We start from the raw sequence: 19,611 nt of genomic DNA, 5'->3' as shown, positions 1-19,611 counted from the left end.
GGGGGGGGGCAGAGCGGGGGTGTCTCTGGAGCACCTGAAGCACCCGGCGTGGGCTGGTGGGAGAAAGCAGGCAACGGGAGAGACAGGCAATGCAATGGAGATTTCTGCAGTAATCCAGGGGTGAGCTGAAAGCCTGTGAGCTGCTGTATCACATCTATGGCATCTTCCCTTCAGCCATCTTCCTAACTGGCAATTATACAGCAAAACAGATTGCATGGATTAAAAGATGTCAGTCCCTTCATATTTCAAGAGATGTGCCCTCTATAAGACATAATTAACTAACACCACTGTCACGTCTCTAATAAATCAAAAATAGGATTAAAAACACCTTTGTGGTGTCAATGCCTTGAATTAACCAGCACCCAATAACTAACACTGCTGCCAAGTCAGGCACCCTATCATAAGAGTAAGGACTAAGCAGCTGCTTCATATTAGCAGCTGCTAGTATTAATTGTATTAGTTTATACTAGGATTACAACAGAGACTTCTAGAAAGGCACCACTGTAGGAACACAGAAGGCACCACAGAAACTTTAGTGCCCACCAATATCTGAAAAAAAGCACTTATTTGTAAAAATTAAGTCCTCTGTTGATCTCCAATCTGCTCCTATCTCTGACTGGAGAAATTTTTGGCTATTCCTTCGTATTTGCCTCATCGCTCAATCCTTACAGAGTTAATCCTTGCTATATGCTATACTGCTGACAGTATAGCTCATTAGCTTTCTCCTCTCTAGCCCACATTTGCCAAGATGTTAAGTGTAAAGGACTAATCCTTAACCTCCATGCATATGTTGCTCCCTTCTTCATTTGTGTTTTTCTCTATATCAGCCAAAATCTTTATTATAATTCCTGACTCTATAAAGAAACCTGGGAGATCAGAGTAGCATCTCTATTATTGCTCACATCTGTCACCTCCATAAACAACACCTTATAATTATCGTTTTGTGAAGCCATAGTTATCGCTGGTCTCCCGTCCACCATCCCCTATATTGGCACTATCTTAGTGCAATGAATCAGAGGTGGGTTCTCAGTTGATAATGCCACGCTCACTCACTTCTTCATTTTCCAATTCCTCCTACCATTTATCATTGCAGGTGATACTCTTCTAGACCTACTTTTTCTCCATGGAACTCCAGCATTATTTGAATTATTTTGAAATAATTCAAAATCTGATAAAAATCCAACCTGCCCTTACTATTTCTGAACAGTGTCCTAGGCCTTCTCTTCATTAACCTTGCCTTATTAACACTTGCCCTGCCCTCATGCAACCTCACAGGGGACCCATAAAACTTTACCCCTGAAAACCATGTAGTCACCTCTCCGAGACATATCAAACCATAATGATGCTTTTTTATCTCTTATTCCATCCATTCTTCCACAAGCATGGAGGAATACTAACCTTATTCTTTTCCATCCTAGTTCTGTTACTAATTCCAATGCTCCATACATGCAAACAACAAGCAGCATCTCAGTCCCACTTACAAATCCTCTTCAACTCTTAGTAGCAGAGCTACTTATCCAAGCTCAGTGGGGGACTGACTGAATACTCACTTATCATTGTCAGCCAACTGGTCTTGTTATTATACTTCACCCTATATTTTTTTTTCTGCCCTGGGATCCTAGAAAATAAAAAATTAAACACTAATCCAAAAACATTCTACTAGATTATAAACCAAAAAGTTAAGACTCATTATCTTCTTCTTACTGTTATCTTCAGAAGAAAAAGATTTAAAACTTTCCCTCCAGCCTCCAGAGCTGAATTTCCTTTAGTAAAGTACCTTTTCTAGTAGGAAACTGCAAACACCCTATTTCACTAAAAAGGTGGGGTTGCTGTCTTTTTTACTTCTTTTATTACCTCAAACTCCCACAGTTTAACCCCCAAAGATGTGGCCAAGAGGTTTTTTTCCTGTATGTAATTATATATTCAGCTACTCTGTCATCTTCCTTTTCTAAAAGTCTTCAACCTACTTCTGACATACAACAACACATCTCCTTATATAACCGTAAACCTTCCACAATTAGCATTCCAACTCAGACTTTCTTTAAAGCTATAGTACCCCTCTAATTCCATTACCCATAGCCTAACTAGAAAAAAAAAACCACTAGAAGACATAAAGAGTTTTCAGAAATACCTTCAACAACTTCATACTTCATCATGACCAAAATACTAGCAAAACCATTAATGCTACCTAAACCTTAATCCAAAGAAACCTCAAAACATATAATCCCCAATATTCTTAAACCTACCATCTACTGTAACCACAACCACAGTGACACAAATCCAAATAAGCTTTCCATGTGCCTGCTTTCTACCTCTTCATTAGTTTAATCATAAAAAGCACCAAAATCTGCCACAACTCATCCATCTCACTGATTTACTTTACTACATGGCTACCTTATTTTCACAAATAATTCCACAAAAACAGACCCTGAGCTGTTGCTGAGTCCTAATACAACAAACCATCCAGAAATAAACCCCAGCTAGCCATCAAGAACATTGTACCACCCAATGATTAAGGTAATTCTACACCCTCAAAATCCAGTTAAAAGCTGACAAACCACTGAAATAGGTAGTGTTAAACCTGACCTCAGTTTTCCACATATGACTACCAGCTGTTCCTCTGACCAACAGTAACACAACAAAGCCACCTATGTAGACTAAATGTTTCAGGAAAAGGCTTGGCAGCTAATTAAACAGAATAAAGATACCCCACTAACATGTCCTCCAATAAATCAAGAATAAGCTTAAAAATACAAATGAGAGCCCCAAATTTACCAACAGCCCACACCCATAAACAGTACCAATGCAATGGCAAGGAGAGAGAAGTGCTTTTACCCAGGAAATGGGGCAAAATATATATTAGTTCCCACTTGCATGTTGACTAAGGCCAATAGTGTGAATGCAACGGTGGGTTTTCAACCACAGAAACCTAAAGGCTCCAATCCCTTAAAAAAAAATTCTACATCTCCTTCTTTCACCCTCCAACTCCCTTTAACATCTGCATAAATGCTTATTGTAATGAATTATCTGCCCTGTGGCCAAATAGCTCCTCCTCTTTCTTTAGCTGTGTGTCCCTCTGTATTCATCCAACATCTCTAGCATGGCTCCTGTCTGTTCAAAGAAACATAAAATGTCAAAGTAATTTTACAATTACATGTTTATAACTGTTTGTCATAAGTTATCACCTCCAGTGAAGCTAAAGATTTCTGAAGTTAAACATCTCCCAAAAAATTCCCTCTCCACTCCCTATACCAACTTGGGCCAGAGATAAAATATCACACTCGCATCTTCTGAGGTTTCATTGCTTCCTCACATTTATCACTGCCGAAGTGGCTGGGTCTGGACCTTTTTTGTAACTTTCTCTGTACCATAAGACAACTCTTGCTACCCATGGTTCAATAATTAATTCTGAATTTTCAAGTTAAAGCCTGGATTCAGAGCTCTCTCAGCAAGAACTCTGTCTCCAAAGTGAATGCGGTTACTCTCTTAATACAAAATCCTTATTTTTGAAAATAAGTGCATATTTGAGTGCAATTACTATGAATAAAACAATTAAAAATTGATCCTTGAATAATTTTAAACAGCATCTGTTTGGGGAGGGATTTGTTGGTGATGTATCTAATTTCCTTTGAAATGAAACTTCACTGAAATCTTATGCATATAACCGTGTTAGAACATTTTTTAAAATGGTAGTTCTTTCTTTAGTACTGAAGGTTTCTTCTTTAAGGGCTAGAAAATAATGTATTACCACAAAGAATAGAAATCTATATTAGAAACTGTCTTTTGTGTATCGATCTCCTTTGTTATAGGTATCTCCTATGTTACATTTATCACCTCCCATTTTTTTTTTTAAGTCAGCTCATAATTTGCCAGTAACTGCATGGCCATTATGATAATGGATTGGCAATATATTTAGATAGATAGATAGATAGATAGATAATTATTGTTTGCAAGAGAATTTTAAGAACAGTGAAAAGATTATTTTTGAGTACTGACAGGGACCCCATCGTCCAAAAAAAGAAACAACTATTGGACAGATAAATAGGTATCTGTAAAATCACAAAGTTATGATTATTCTCTGTTACTCATTGTTCAAAGGGGGGGGGTGGGGAATGAAATTATCAGGCAGTAGGTTTTAAGCTAACAATAGAAAATTCTGTTTCTCATCACGTCTATTTAAATTCTGGAACTTCTTGACACAGCATGCTGTGAAAGGCAAAAGCATGAAGGAGTTCTAAGGAGTTTAGACAAATTCACAGAAAACAGGTAAAGATCTATTAAATATGATGGTCCAGCCATCTGCTGAGGAAATCCTCAACTAGAAGTATTGCTCAGTAACTTCCTGCTACTTACACTACTCCTCAGTCATCCTCTACTTTGCCGATGCTCAACTCACAGTACTACTTAGATTTGTCATCTGACCCAGGATGGCACTTGGTTTATTAACATTTGTGAGTGTGATGTCAAGATAAACTAGCTGGTTTTCCATTAGAAACACATGAAAATTGATTATTCTTTGTAGAAGTCAAGGACAGAGGACATCATCAGAGACCTCAAACACATCACAGCCCAATAATGTTTTGGGGTACTTGCTGTTTATTAAATAGATTTTCTCTTTTTTTTAAAAAAAAGAAGACATTTTTGCATCACAACTTTGGTTTAAGGTTGCCTCTATAAATGAATAATTTAGAATAAAGTACATTTTGGAGACACTGTAACTTTCTCTGAATCAAGCATATTCAGACTAAAGGATAACCTCACAATTCAGTCCTGTTAGACAAGGGAAACTATACAAGACAGTAAAAAGGAAAACAAAGGAAAAAAAAAAGCCAGCTGTGCTCACAGCATCAAATTGAAGGGTTGAAGAAAAAATTAATCCAACATATATTTAAAAATCAGTTCTATGTGCTCTGAGAGCACAAGCTCCCAGTGCTTTCACTAGAATGCCATTGCTCTCGTGTGATGATACGATCAGGTCTATAGACCCCAGCACTAATTTATTTGCATTAATTTAGAATTACTAAATCCTGGCAAAGAGGTTTTTTTCATTTTTAAACTTGTTTGCAAGGCCCTGACACATAAACACAATCCTTCAGTTCCCGTTTTGTGTGGGGGTGTTATGCAGCCGAGCGCAGATGGATTGTAAGCATCTGAAGCCGTTTATTTAGCAAACCAAATGTTTGCTTTATTATTTTCAAGTAATCAAAGAGCACCTGCTTTTTTCTTGTTCTAAGCTACTCAGACAGAAACTAGTATTACAGCTATAACACTGTCAGCCTGATATTTATAATCCAGGCCGTGCAGGGTGGATGTTTATGCACAGCATTGCTGCTTTGGGCAGGGGAAGCTGATAACGAAATAGGAATCTGAAAAGCAGTTTTATTTGAAGACGAGCAGTGCGCAGTCCTCCCTGGGATGCCAGGTTGCACATGTCCCGTGCCCATGCAGCCCCTCGCCCAAATCATCGCAGCAGCATTCGCAAAGCCTGGGACAAATCTCACTAGGGCAACTAAAGGACAAAAAAATCAGAGCTACAATATCGCTCCTTAGGAGGGACTTAAAAGAGTCACAAGCCCATTTTGCTGATTCATCAGGTGCCTTGTGAGTAAAGGTTCAGGACCAGTTCATACACCATTCAATTTGCCAATTCACTCCTGCTATTTGTTATTCCAGCTGTACTGCTGGTCTCCCAAATGGGTTATTTTTTCCAGCTTGAATTGCTGGCTACACCATTTGTTAACCATCAGAATAATAAAAAAAAATACCAGATACCAATTCCAGTGTTCATTACCATGGGTTTTTACCCCACCACCCATTCGGACCAACTAGTTGCCCACCGTAGCTACCAGGAGTCTTCTCCATTTTGAGGAGCCCTGGGATCTGTGTACTCAGGAAGATGTAGCCAGTGAGTTGGTGGGATCACAGGCTGGTTTGACTGAAGGTCTATTATAATTCATGACTAAAACCTACTGTATTTGAAAAGTAGCCACTGATATAACTCGAGGATTTAGCATGCAGGTAAGCTTTACAAGCAGATTTAACCCCTGCAGTAAGAAATGTTAAATATTCTGGAGGAAAATTATATCAAAAACTATGTAGTATCTAATAAGAAGCAACACAGAACGAACACATAGGCACCAAAAGGCAGATTTCTCTGCCCTGACTCACCAGTGAAAGTAAGGATTTTTAGGTAAGCTGTACTGGGCTAAACATGCTATTAGTTTAATGTGCAAGGTAACCCAAATAAAGGCTGTGCATTTTATTTTTATCTACTTCCCACAACAATCTAGTGCTACCAAATACAGCCAGCTGCTAGATTTTGTGAGAGCATAAATCCCTACTTTATGAGGGGACAGGGTAAGATGCATGGATCTGTGGGGAAGCGTTTGCACTAGAGTACAACTCTGCGACAGACCCTGCAAAATGGAAGGATGCGCTTAGTTTTATGGGCATGAGTAATTGGATTAAAACTTCTGTGTTTAATTTTCCGTAGAGTTAAGTACATGAACAAATATTTTTAGAATCAGGGTCTCGGTGAAGAAGACTGTGTTATGTTTTACACTGAAGGAATATATTAAACACTTGTTTGTGAAGTTCTGTGTGACTCTTCAGTTATCACAAGAAATGTCTGCAAAGGCAGAATACAACAGAGGCAAAAACCACCAGCTTCACACCCAGATGAAAACTCCAAATTCCCTGCCCACCAGTAGGTTGTTATACTTACCAATGTTGCAATACTTTCCTGCATAATTTTCTTTGCAATCACATACTATTTTCCCGCTGAAGGTAACCATTTTACATTCTCCACCATTCATGCAAGGATCATGAACACAACCTACAAGCAAAAACCAAAGATCAAACCAAAGGCACAAACTGTTCAAGAGAATCAGTCCATTTTAAGTTACTTTAGTACACCTTTTCCGTGCACATACATTTTGGGGAAATTTTTCCTTTTCTACTCATCTCGGACCTACACTCGATGTAAATTGAAGAAAAGGAAACTCTGCCGATTTCTGCCTACTGAGGTCTGTCTCATTGTTTTTACTTTTATTGGATAATGTCAGCATAGCTATTGAAAAATATTACCAATGAACAATACGTAAAATGGGGGTGGTGAATGTTATTACTAACGGTGATGGTTGTGGCATTAGCATTTCTTTCTGTACAGAGGGTTCTGCCAATTCCAAGTTTGCCCCTGAGCAGCATTAAAATTTATAATAGCCTATCTAGCAGGGAGCTCAGTTAAATATTTAGGATCTGTGATTGGGAAGTATTAAGTCCTATCAAATTTCCCAGCTCTCCCATGGACTTCCAAAGTCACCGACTCTCTCCATGCTTTAGTTTCCAGTACTGTAAGGTGGGAATAAAAGCACCTACCTATTTCAAAGGGCAGGGTAAAATTCAGCCAGACTGAAAAACAGAATAGCCATACCAGAGCACATATATAGGTGAGGCATACTGGTTAGTTTCCCACCATCTCTCCTTCCAAAAGGGAGGAGCTGTGCGGGTTTCATCAGATAAGTGACAACCCAAAGCACGTGCCCCGCAGCTAGCTGGCCAGCCGTGTCGGGCACCTGGGAGCCTCAAAACAAGGAGGAGGCTTCAAAACACAAGCATCACCCCAGCCAAGAATGGGTATGTTGGGCCAAAAATCATGGGGACTCTGGGGTCGACGCAGGGCAAATGGGATCCTGGAGGCGGGTAGAGTTTACATGCTGGCACCTCGAGGGTGAGATAGGCTTGGGAAAAAATCCCAGAGATGAAACAGCAATATGAAGCAACTGTAGGTGTGCAGGGGAAGAGCAGAGGGGGATGTTACATGTTTTGGAAGGCATGTTACAGTTTTGGAAGAGAGCTCAGAAGGTCAGAAATTTTACCACTTCTACTGCATAATCTGTTGCATATTCTTACATGCTGCAGTTCAGGATTGCATCCCTGATAAAGAAAGCACTGAGCTGCATCCCTAAAATTCAGCTTAATGCATATAAGTGCTTCCTCAAATAAGGATGGACACATTGAAGTGATTTCCTGGGTCAGCATTAGTGCTCACACATGGAAAGGTAAGCTAAAATGTTCTCTTTTGGGGAGGGTACATGAGCCGCAAGAGCAGCATTACTGTGTACAACACCGCTCAGGCTTTGATATCCTTAGTGTCCCTTATCCCCACTCCCTGCAGGCCAATAGCTGTAATATAAAAGTGCCTTACTTTGGTGTTCGACACTCTCGCACTCTATCTGGCCGTTCACACACACGCACTGCTCCACAGCTCCTTGTTGGACTCTTGACCAGCTCATGCCCACATCAAAGAACTCATAGAGACTGTTGTCAAAACATTTCTCTGAAACACAGTTTAAAAAACAGCACAAGCTTTCTGAGATTATTTCTTGCAAGGAATGGCACCACAATCTCCATCGTTACCTGCTCATCCCTTTTTTCCTGTTGAGCAGATACATGTTTGTTGACGGTGCTTCTCAAGCAAGCCAGCCTCCACAGTGTGGAGGCACTAAGCCACTATAGCAGCAGCTCTAAGGACCTTGAGGCAGAGGTGGCTTTCTTCTAAAGCCCTGTGAGCATGACAGCATCACCATTACTTAAGCCCTTCATTCAGCAACCACAAAAAATCAAATCAGTCCTGTATCCTTGTGTCTGTCCCACTTTACTGCATCATCCACAGATGATGAGCTAGAGACAGTGGAGCACCAGGACTGAAAAAGGTTTCTTTGCTTGCGTCGAGAGAAGAAGTCTAGAGCTGCAAGCAAAAGCCTTCATTAAACAACAGCAAGTACAACTGAAAATCCTCGGTGTAAAAGCCTAATGCCTTGCTTGATGTGCAGTAAATTAGGAATGACACCACCATAAAACTGGAAAAATAACCCAAGCAAAGCCTTTTGGCCTGACTCTCTTCCTTTGGAAATGACTACCCCGAAGGTGGAGTAGCTGCCCAGGTGTAAAGCTGACATCGCAGGAAACGTCGTAATAGACCCATGTGTGCATATACATAAGGGGTAAGGCGTCACCTGAAATTTTGTTGTTTTTTCATGTCTCCCTGCCCTACCTACTGAATGATATTATTAGTCATTTCCAACCATGTATTAAAAACAGCAAAGGGAGAGGAAGAGGCTCTTTGTGTTTCCCATAGCTTAATATCTCACTGGCTCAGAGCATGCTTGGATTTATAACTGTATAATCGAGCTATTTTCAGCTGTCCTGTCAGTAATGGATTGTCTGTCATAACCATTTGGAAATCCGCCTACAGAAACATTCAGGCTGCAGTGGTCTCTCCCATCACAACAGCGCTACCTTTTCATTAAGCAAATGTTAATGAGCTCTACATGCTGCTCGTATTTCATGTTGTAACACTCACGCAAGAAGATACTTACTCATCTGACAGTCCTCGCCCGTGAATTCCTCGGGGCAGGTACAGTGGTACATCCTGTGGCCGTGAGCGAGAGAACAGGTCCCTCCATTTTGGCAAGGGTTGTTTGCGCAGTGATCTAGACAGGCCACATAAGAAGTTGTCGTTAATAGGTGCCAGATAAGCCGTGCTTTGTTGTATTAGGCGTTGGCGTGGTTACATGAACCATTTTGGTTCGATGCACGGTGGTTTCAATAACACCGGTTAATATAAAACAATGTTTATCCAACCAATTTACATTGGTTTTCCTTCCAGCTCTATAGCAGCTATATTTATCCATCTTTTAAAAACCGTATAGTAAATCACTGAGCTGAACCTTCTGCCCTAGAGTAACTTGGCCGAAGGAAGCAGGTCCAGGCGTACATGAAGTTGCCAGAGCTGCCACTCTGGGGAGGAAGAAGATGGGACAAATGCCCACAAGATGGAGCTGTGCCTTTACACTGGGGAGGGAAGGCTGCAGCTCTGCCTCTGCCCGGGTTACTGCCCTGCATGCTTCGCATTTCAGCATCAGTGACCGGGATTATGCATCTCTCTTTCAAATTACACAAAGGACAACCCTCCACAGAAGAATTTGCTATGGATTTTTGGATTATGTCTGAAACTAATGGACAGCTGGAACAAAGGAGAAAATTTTAAAGCAAAACAAGAGCACATCCAAGTAAATCAGGCCAAGCAAGATTAAACTGGACCAGTATCATGTATCTCTGTTTTTTAAGGAATTTTCTAAATCATGGGAAAATAGGGTGGGAAGGAGAGGGTGTGCCAGGACAACCCTCTAACTCCTGTAGTGGAAGCTTTACTTGGCAATGTGCAATGCAAAAGTTGTAGGAGTCTTGCTGGCCAGCCAACGTTCCTGATTTCAGGCAGTGTCGAGGGGTCTATCTCCCCTAAAGTCAACCAACATCTGCAGCTCTGCTGCAGAGCTGACCCAACAGCTTGTCTGCATTCAAATCCTCTTTTTTAATGCTAGTCAAACTCTGTGAGGGCAACTGTAGAGTTACTTGGTCCAGGTGCTCCTTCAGGTAGAGTGTGTGGTCCTAAGCATGGGATGCAACATGTAGAAACACAGGCACACACATGCAGGGCTGAAGTGCAGCACAAAAGGCACATTTTGAGCTTTGCTACAGCGGTGTAAAAGTGAAGGTTCCCCTGCACAGATCAAAATATTTACTTCAGAATAGAATGGTGTAACTGGTATCAGATAGCAGGCCTGGGTGTATTCACTGGTAGTTTCACTCCAGGATAACATCAAGGGAAAGCAAGTAAAGGCAGTGACGTTCCTACTATTCCTGCCATTTGATAGTTATGAAACTTTTAGTGGTGTAATGTTTCCTCAAAGGAAAATCCTGTATTTCCTATTCCCATCACATGCAAACCATGACTTGATCTCCAGGCCATCTTCTGGTACAACTTCTGGTACAAGTTATTTTTTGTACCCTCGTTAAATCTGTAAAGAGCACTTCCAGTCCTCCATTTCTTTCCCAGTCGGAGTCCCTCACTGCATCCCACCCGCCCCTCCAGCCTGACTTCCCTGGGGTATTCTGCATCCCTCCCCACCTTCCACGGAGTCCAGGAACAACTTGTACTCACAAGCACATGGACACATCACAGTTCCCTGCAGGGAATCCTGCCCACCATTAACTGGCCATTAACTGCGGAGTGCCAAGTCCCTGCAAGCTCAGCCGAAGTCTAAAGCCACCCAGCAGTATCTCCCCACCCTCACGGGAAAAACACTCCGTGCTTGCTAGCAATCATACCGACCTCAGCTTCACCTCTCTGAGGCTCTGCTGAACGAGCAGTAGCCTTGTCTCGCCTTTCTAACCATATCTTCCCGCAAAAACTGTCTGTTTCTGCCACCCTCATTTCCCAGAAGGGACTGCTCTTCCCCAGAGCCCCTCCTGGGCTGATGCCTCTTCCTCCTGTCTGCGCAGCCCACACCGCTCTACTTCTTCTTTCCATATCAGTCCAAATGTCTCTTAAAAAAACTCACTGTCTGGCACTTTTCTTCCAAGTCTGGGCCTCCCTGGGGTTTTGGCCACTTGTCCAAGATTTCCAGGCATTCAGAGCAGTAGTCCTAACAGACTGCCCAAGATCTGGAAGTCCCACACATAGCGGCATTGCACTTTTATGCATATATATGTACATATGTACGAACTACACATTCACAGCCCAGTTGGCCCATGTGTATGAAGGGGTCACATCGGGCAGATACTACACACGGTCTCCACAGAGATCTCCTGGGCAGGAGTGGAGGATCCTCTGGAAACCTGAAGGCAGTGATAAAGCTCTCACTGCCTTCAGGGGGGGTTTGAACAAGCGCCTTGTGTGTTGTTACGGTGAGCTCTGGCTCTGTACAGTGCAGTACCAATGTCTCCCTCCAGCAGAGCCTTCATACTTGAGCTTCACTTCATCCTGAAGCTAAACACTTTCTGGTCAAACTTTCTCCTGAAGTTGGCAGATGTATTTTTCTGGATCAATGCCTCCAACACTTGCTTAACGCTAATTTGTAAGCAGCTCCAATGGTTTCACGTCGACTCCCCATGTACGCATGGTATTCTCGGCCTGGAAAGGGTTCGTGCTTCAGCCTTTGCTTTGAAGCAGCTCCTTCCCATCCCAATTCACAGAGTCCTCACCAATCTCTCATGGCCAAAGGATACCTTGTCCCCCCAAAATTTCATTTTTTCTTGTTTTTTCAAGTGTCTATAAAGTGGTTGAGATTCCCCCAAAGATTTAATATTTTAGTGGATTTTTTTTCACAACAAAATAATATGTTTTCCACATTTTAAGGATCAGCATTGTTCCATTTAACTGCTTCTTTCTTTCTAGCTATCTTCCCCAGCAGGCAAACTTTCCTCCTTTTTGCTTGAAATTCCCTTCAGCCATTATCTCGCGCCTTCCTTTCAACCTCACCACCACCTCTCTTTAAGCTATGGCTGGTGATCCAAGTCCAAAACACAGTGCTTTTTGCTTAAAAAAATAAATAGACTTATGTTTATAAATAAATGAACAGCTAAAGACTTTATTTAATTTTACAAAGTTTCAGAAATAGTGTCTTTTCTTTGTAACAGCCAGCAGTGACCTCTTCCAGCTACCCCATCCTTTTTTCTGTTTCCTTTCCTCCCTCACACATATAACTCTCTTTTTCTGGAGAAAAAACAGCAGCCAGGGCAAGCCCTCATGGGCGCTAGGATATATGGACAGCGATACCCCTCAGCGAGGGGCAGGCGGCGAGGCTGGCTTTCTTGTTGCAAACCACCCTATCCAACGCTGCGGTGGGTAACAGGCACAAATGAGCCAGAAAGCCCAAAAAGGTTTGCGAGCAGCCAGGTCGCTGCGGAGGTGGCTGCATGTGGGGCTGGCAGGGCCACGGTGATGGGCTGAGGGAGGGACAGAGGTGGCACAAGGCACCCCCAAAAATGCAATACTGGGCTTGGAGAGCTCCTTCTTCAGCTACTGGAAAAGCCTCCTTGAGTCAGCCAGCCACCACCGTGACGGTCAATGTTTCAATGGAGGATTAAAGCAGTCACGAGTTACCGCTTCCAATATTTCAAGCTACGGGAGGGCACTTGTGACTAAGGAAGTGCAGCCCTCATAACCTGACTCTTGTAAGCATGAACTGTCTATAAAGTCTACGTTCGTGTCTGACATACTTGCATTACAAAGGCACATGCATTGCTGCTTGTTTTGGGGTTAGGTCATTTGTCTCTGATCTGCTGTTAATCTGTTTTAAAGCCAGGCTGGAAAATAATTTGAAGTTGTTAAGTTTAAAATGATGATGCTGTGCACTGCTTAATTTTAGACTCTCAGCATGATTCAGCTAACGTTGGCTTTTCAAGTGCTCTGGTAGATTGTAATCAGCTTGGCAATGAGTCTCCTGACATGACGGAGGGTGGTGGAAAATGCCCTTTGTCGGAAAGTGGGAAGCGAACATCTAAGGGCATCTGGTCGTGTCCCGCAGACTAAACAAGACAGGCCACATTTGAAAGTAGTGCGAAGGAGAAAAGAGGAACATGATCAGCATTTAGACACAGATCCAGAAAAAAAACCTCAGGGGCATCAAGTCTGATCAGTGCAACACCTGATTTTTCAGCGCTGGTCTGTCACTGTATAAATTGAGACTTAGATATGTACATTCCTTATAAAATGAGATTCCCCAGCATCCAGCTCATGAAACAGCAAGTTGGGGAGACAGAGACAAGCAAGGGCCAGCCATCGAGGTACTGCTGAGGACAGGGATGCATGTTCCCAACAAACGGCTTGGGACGTGATGCTTTCACCCAGTGTGTCAATTAAAGTGACTTACATAGAAAGGAGACCTTGGCTTCCCATTTCAGACAGACTTTCGCAAGGAGGTAATTGTAGCACTGGAGTGTGGCGACCACATGAAGCTGTAGCACTGCTCAGCTAACTAACCCTTTCATTGTCCCTCAGTACTCCTGCAATGAATGCATCTGTCCTGTCTTCTCTGACGCAGCCCAAAGCCCAAGGAAATCTGGTTTTGAAGGTCTGCTCTTTACGCTGAGATCTCAAGGAAGGACAGCTGGAAGTGGCGGCTGTGTGTTGTACAAGGTGTAAAATGTTTCTGTACCTTCTAAAAAATTAACTGATCAAAGAGACAGAAAATGTAGCTGATTAAGTAAGGGGAAAACTAAAAGGCACATCCAAGCCCTGAGGGAGGAGAAGATGATCACCTCCGTGCTTGGCTCCAGCAGGAGTTCAGATTTCCATGTTGGCATTACCATAATTTCTTCCCATGACTTCAAGTCAGTCAACAGAGAGTGAATTAAAGACTGTGTGATATTCACAGTCCAATGCTATGGTTATGCAGAGTCACAGGGAGATCCCGGAAACAGCCAATGTGAAGGCTCGTTCTGTGTACACCAAACAAAAGTAGCACTGAAGGCACCGTCCCTCCTCACGGCAGGTGGCAAAGTAGGAGCCAGGTATCTGGAGCAACTCAGCAATGGCTCACCTTACCTGAGTATTCTTTGGGCAGCGAAGTGCAGTGTCCCCATCTCCTGTCCCGGTCGTAGTTATGTGTTGTTGAACACCTGAAAAGAATTGAAAGTGCGGTTTAGCGCAACTTTAAACAACCTGGATGTTTGCACTGAATCTATATGGTCTTCATTCTTTGGCAACCTGGAAATTCATACTTTTTTTCCTAATTGGCATCTGTTTCATTCAAAATCTCTTAACACCAGAGGAAAAATATGTTTTTTTTTTTTGTTAAAGATGTTCTGCCCCATTGCTCTCAAATAAAATACAGATTAAGAATGAGATGTGGAAGCAGGACCTGAGATCTCCAATGAATCCCCCAGAAAAAACCAAGCTTCTTTCTATTTCTAAGATTAGAAAATGAAAGACAGAAATAAAAACCAAAACCAAAGCAAATAAATTATGTCTCCTTTATTCATTATAAAACAAGCAAAACAGGACCCAACCCATTTTTTATGCCTGTCAGTTACTTTAATAATCTGTGGAGGAAGGAGACTGTCCACAGAGGGACTTTCTCCTGGCTTTCAGTGGCAAACATATTTTGCATTCGGTTCCTTTAAAGTACTTCTATTTTTTAACTTGCCAGACAAAATGAGGAAATAACTGACATGGGGGTGATTTCCAAATGCACAGATAAAACCTCTCCTTTCTGCAGAGCAGCAGGCTGAATCCTGCACGCCACGCTGCCCTTTCGAATCCTACCGAGACAAACCTTGACAACTGTTTATCTGCGCACTTCCCTTGCCCTCATCAGTCTGTTATCTCCAAGGCTCATAGCACTCCAAGGAGCATTAAGCTGCTATTCTCCATTTGCAGAGGTAGACTTATAGGCTTCCCCGAGGCCACACAGGGAGTGTGTGACTGAACGGAGGCTGAACTTTGGAGGTCCACCTTGTGTCCCAATGTGCCGTCCACCAGAACGTCCTCCCTAACCAGTTCTAATGCAGCATAATAAATATCAGCTGCCACTACACAGGAAAACGGGCGGCTACACAGCATTGGAAGAAATAGGAGTTTGCTTTATTTAACATGCCTGATATAATCTATTTGTATTACGTGTGTTTTTATCATACCTTGAACAGTTGTGTTATCAAATATTTTTTCATTCTAGGACATCACCAGCTAGATTGAAATTTTATTGTAGAGCATGTCTACCATTTTAACTGCCCTACTTTGCTTCTTAATTAGATGCTATGTGGTATTTAAAATGCTTTAATTCCTATGGAGCATCTGAATAGGCCACGCATATTAAGTTTGGTGACCTCAATTATATAAGGTGCACAAAAAGAAAGGTGCCTGGTAGTCTAGTGCAGATTAACTTGACATGTTCTTAAAGAGGCTGTTTTCTCACAGGCATTAAGGCCCATGCGACTCTGCTGGGAGTTAATGGAAATTTCTCCGTGCTCCTTCGGTGGGAAGTGGATCGTGCTTTTTTAAAGGGCGGTCTATTACGCATGAGGATTAAGATGAGGAGTAAGTTAAGAGGTTCTCGGCAGCGCGCTGCTTGTGTCATTGTTGGCAAAACCGTCTCTGACTGAAAAATTTGTCTGTGCCAGCCAGGACGGGGAAAGAGAATCCAAACTTTTCTGACTGTTTTAATTATTGATTTAGCAGAGCGACGTTACACTGAGAAGCATGGGAGAGGCAAATGGAAGAGGCCCTGTATATATCTAAAGAATTCAAGCAAACTCTGATCATTAGGGGGAAAAAAAACAATTTATATGTAAATTAATATTCTCTGGAGTCTGTCCAGTAGCAGCCAAGTTCTAAGCAAATGGAGAATTCAATTTTTCCTCTCTTAAATGTTTTTTGTCATCAGGGTCCCTAACAGAGGCTTCTTCCACCAGCTTTTCACAACCCACTGGTCCTCCCACCCAATGCTCTTCACAACCAGTCCCCTCCTTTCCTGCCACCTCACAGTGACTACGAAGAGGTTGGTCCTCCCCTGTGATGCCAGGCTCCCTCCTCAGTGCTAGGCTTCTTGCACATTCACATAAAACTTTTATATTTTCTGCCACGTATATCTCACTGTTTGGGAGAAGCTCAGAGCATCCTTGAAGCGATGTCATTAGTCTCTCTCTTTTTCCTTTTAAAATTTTCTTTTTTCAAAAAAAAATCTTCTTTACTGGGAGGCTTACCAAAAATGTGATGACATTTTGGTCTGAGGGGATGTTACCTCCAGCAGCAACACCAACCAAACGGGTTTATTATTTCTTTGTGTTACTTGTAAATGGGCCCATTCCCTAAATTTATGAGATAAAAAATGTCTTATCCCAGATGAAACCAGGACAATCAGCCTGTCACATAAAATTGTTAATAAAAAAGTGAAAACTTAAAGACACGGATACTGAATTAATTACACCAGAAAAGTCCATTACTAGGGATTGATTTAAACAACATTTTAAACCCATGCATGGTAAACAACACGGGAATGGGGGGACAAAATGGTGTATCACAGATGAGGCCTAACTTGTAGGCAGGATAAATGGAAAGTGGGCTATTTTACCTATCAGGAGCATTGGGAGCCTTAATGATAGGACGTTTTGGAGAGCAAGCAAAGCCTCGGGCCAGAGCCAGACTGGTGGAAGGAAAAAGCTCTGCCATCACGCCTGGTGCTGTCACCGTGTTCGAGGCCTGGAGGTTCCTTCAGACCTTTTCAGGTGTTGTCCTGACCACAAGAGATGGCCAGACTTCACCTGACAACACCAGAGCAACCACCACCAGCGCCAGCAAAATCCAGAGCCTGATGCTTGGTGTCTCCTGGCTCACCCCACATGTCCTTCTCCTTTCCAGGACTGGCATAAACTCTCCAGCTTGTAATCCAGCTGGCTAAAAAGCCCTCCTTTGCACTGTTTTCAGTCTATGGCCAAAGTATCAAATCTTCCTGTTTCCAGAGAAGATGGTAAGATCATACCCTTCCTATACAGACCTAAGCCCACCCTTGCAACCTGGCACAATGGGGACCCACACATCCAGCACTCGAGCACAGGACAAGGCTTCTCCAGGGTATGAGTCAACACCTTCCAAGTCACAGCCAAATCTGAGCCAAAATCTGCTCCTGCTGTTCCCCTTGAGCAGGATCTCGAGGGAACCCATCCCACCGTGGGACACAGGGGCAGGGCGCTGGCTGCAGTTCAGACCACCCTCCCCATTTGCTCTCACGGGTCTTCATTGCTCACCCTTTTTGTCTGGCCCTACATTGTTCTGTTTTTCTGGAGGTACCAATGAACTTTAGCAACAGTTCCAGCGAATTTTTTCTCTTCAGCGCAAAAGGCAAATTTAGATGACATCTTTAGTACCTGGTAAGAGGCCTCTAAATAGGAATTTATCTGTGAAAACAGATTATAATTAAAGGGAAATGCAATACAGGATGCTGTTAAAGGAAGTTTGTTATTTGAATACTGCAGTTATTTTGTCTTCTTCCCTGTGTTTTCGATAAATATTTATAAAGATACAACGAGTTTGTTGCTCTCACAGTAAGTAGGGAGAGGTTTCTGCGGTCAGGACTCTGATTTATGTTGAAACATTTAATGTTACAAATAGACAAGGTCATGTCTGATTGCCTTCCACATTTAGCCCTTTGAATCAACACAGTAGCTTTCATAAATGAGATATCCAGCTTTGTATTACGAGAGACACTGCTCTTAAACGCTTTCTGCAAGTGGACTATCTTTTTATTGAACTTAATATGATGGGCTAGCACACAATATCTGTGTCATACGTAGTGCGAGAAAACATATAATAAAATCAAAAGCAAATTGGAGCAGGCTTTGGCTCACACTATAGAGCCCTGCCTGTAGTCCTGCCTTAAAGTATGACTTGAGGACTAAGGGCATGGACTCATTAAGTGCATAATCCAGCACTCTCCTGGTCTGGTCTCCTTGCATTTGCCCCCAAAGAGACAGGTTGCATCCAGCCTCCCGTCATCTCCATCCTTACTAGCAGCTCACAGGCCGGCAGGAGCAGGAAGGACCGAGCCTTGCCCTCGCCTGCCGCCTGCCCGGTCCCCTGGACTCAGTTATTCAGCATCAGTCCAGCGTGGGCTAGTGCCAAGTCACACAAAAATGCACAGAGCAGGTCTCCCGACTGCTATTCAGGGCTCTTTTCCTGACATCTCTGTGCCTGAAGTCACACGTTAGGTTGCTTTTAGTTTATGAAAGAAGAGTAAACACTGGCCAGAAGGTCAGCCATGGCGTGAAATGACCTGTCAAAACCAAACAGCTCCAGCTGTCCTCCTCCTCGTCTCCCTGCTTATAAATGGCTTTTTAAAAATCGGAAGCATAAAAGCAAGTTGTCCAAGGTCAGCTCTAAAGTGTGCTCTAACTTTGCATCCCATCCATTCATGGGTTTTTCCATTTTTTTTCCATTTCTGTGGCCTAACTGGCTAAAAACAAATACACAGAATGTCATGTATTAACAAGATCCATCTTAAGCATTGCATGAAATTAAGTGGGTCCAAAGATCAAACTCTTTGTGGCTACAGTTCATCAAAGACAGGGTTCAAACTGGAAAATTATTCCAGTTCCCTTCCCTTTAGTTAAGATATTCTCAAATTCTTGTTTCCTTGAGGCTTTTCTTAACCGGATTTTATCTATGGATGTTGGGGAAATTCAGAAGTGGTCTCCTAGCTTGAAGCTCTATGTCTATTTGTGTAAGAAGGTATGTGTTGTTTACATTACACCAGCGCTTACACTTAAAACAGATGTGCCATCAGAAAGACAACACAGATCATGAAAAAATTAGACAGTCCAGTGTAAAAAATGAGAGTTCTGCCCTGCATGGGCAAGTAAAATAAACTCTATAAAATATTATCTCCACCCGGAAAACATGCAACTATGTTCACATGTTTCACATAGCGTTTGTGCATATATTTCACATTACTGGTACCCATATATTCCCTGCTTTGTTGCCTTTTATTTCTGTTAATATATGCCCATTAGATAGGTTCATCTGCAAAGTTAGTCTTCTTTATTCAGTGCTTGCTGCAGTAGTGTTCCCACCTGACTGCCCCTACCCCAAAATGAATAATGAATACTTTTAACAACTTCTGCATATGTAAAAGAATAACCTTTGCCCAAAATAGGGAGACCTGGCCTTAAAAACACTGCTAGAATAAACCATTACCCAACAAGCAGGAGTAATACCTCACCTCTTAGTACTGCACTGTCCAAAAGGGGCCTGGTGTCAATCTGGATAGAAAT

At 42.4% G+C, this 19,611-nt stretch overlaps 1 protein-coding gene across 1 annotated transcript in view; it reads right to left on the bottom strand.

The window, feature by feature from the left end:
• Positions 1–19,611, bottom strand: part of HGFAC (HGF activator) — a 39,265-nt gene that overhangs the window by 15,540 nt on the left and 4,114 nt on the right. The window contains exons 4-7 of the mRNA XM_009582316.1: positions 14,393–14,466; positions 9,381–9,494; positions 8,207–8,338; positions 6,725–6,835 (exon numbers count right to left, since the gene is read on the bottom strand). Coding sequence (XP_009580611.1) covers positions 6,725–6,835; positions 8,207–8,338; positions 9,381–9,494; positions 14,393–14,466 — 431 coding nt within the window. The remainder of the gene's footprint in view (positions 1–6,724; positions 6,836–8,206; positions 8,339–9,380; positions 9,495–14,392; positions 14,467–19,611) is intronic.

This window comes from Fulmarus glacialis, unplaced genomic scaffold (genome assembly GCF_000690835.1).
Source record: "Fulmarus glacialis isolate BGI_N327 unplaced genomic scaffold, ASM69083v1 scaffold6377, whole genome shotgun sequence".
NCBI lineage: Eukaryota > Metazoa > Chordata > Aves > Procellariiformes > Procellariidae > Fulmarus > Fulmarus glacialis.
The sequence above is the reverse complement of the archived record's forward strand: the minus strand, read 5'-3'. Positions and strand labels throughout refer to the sequence as shown.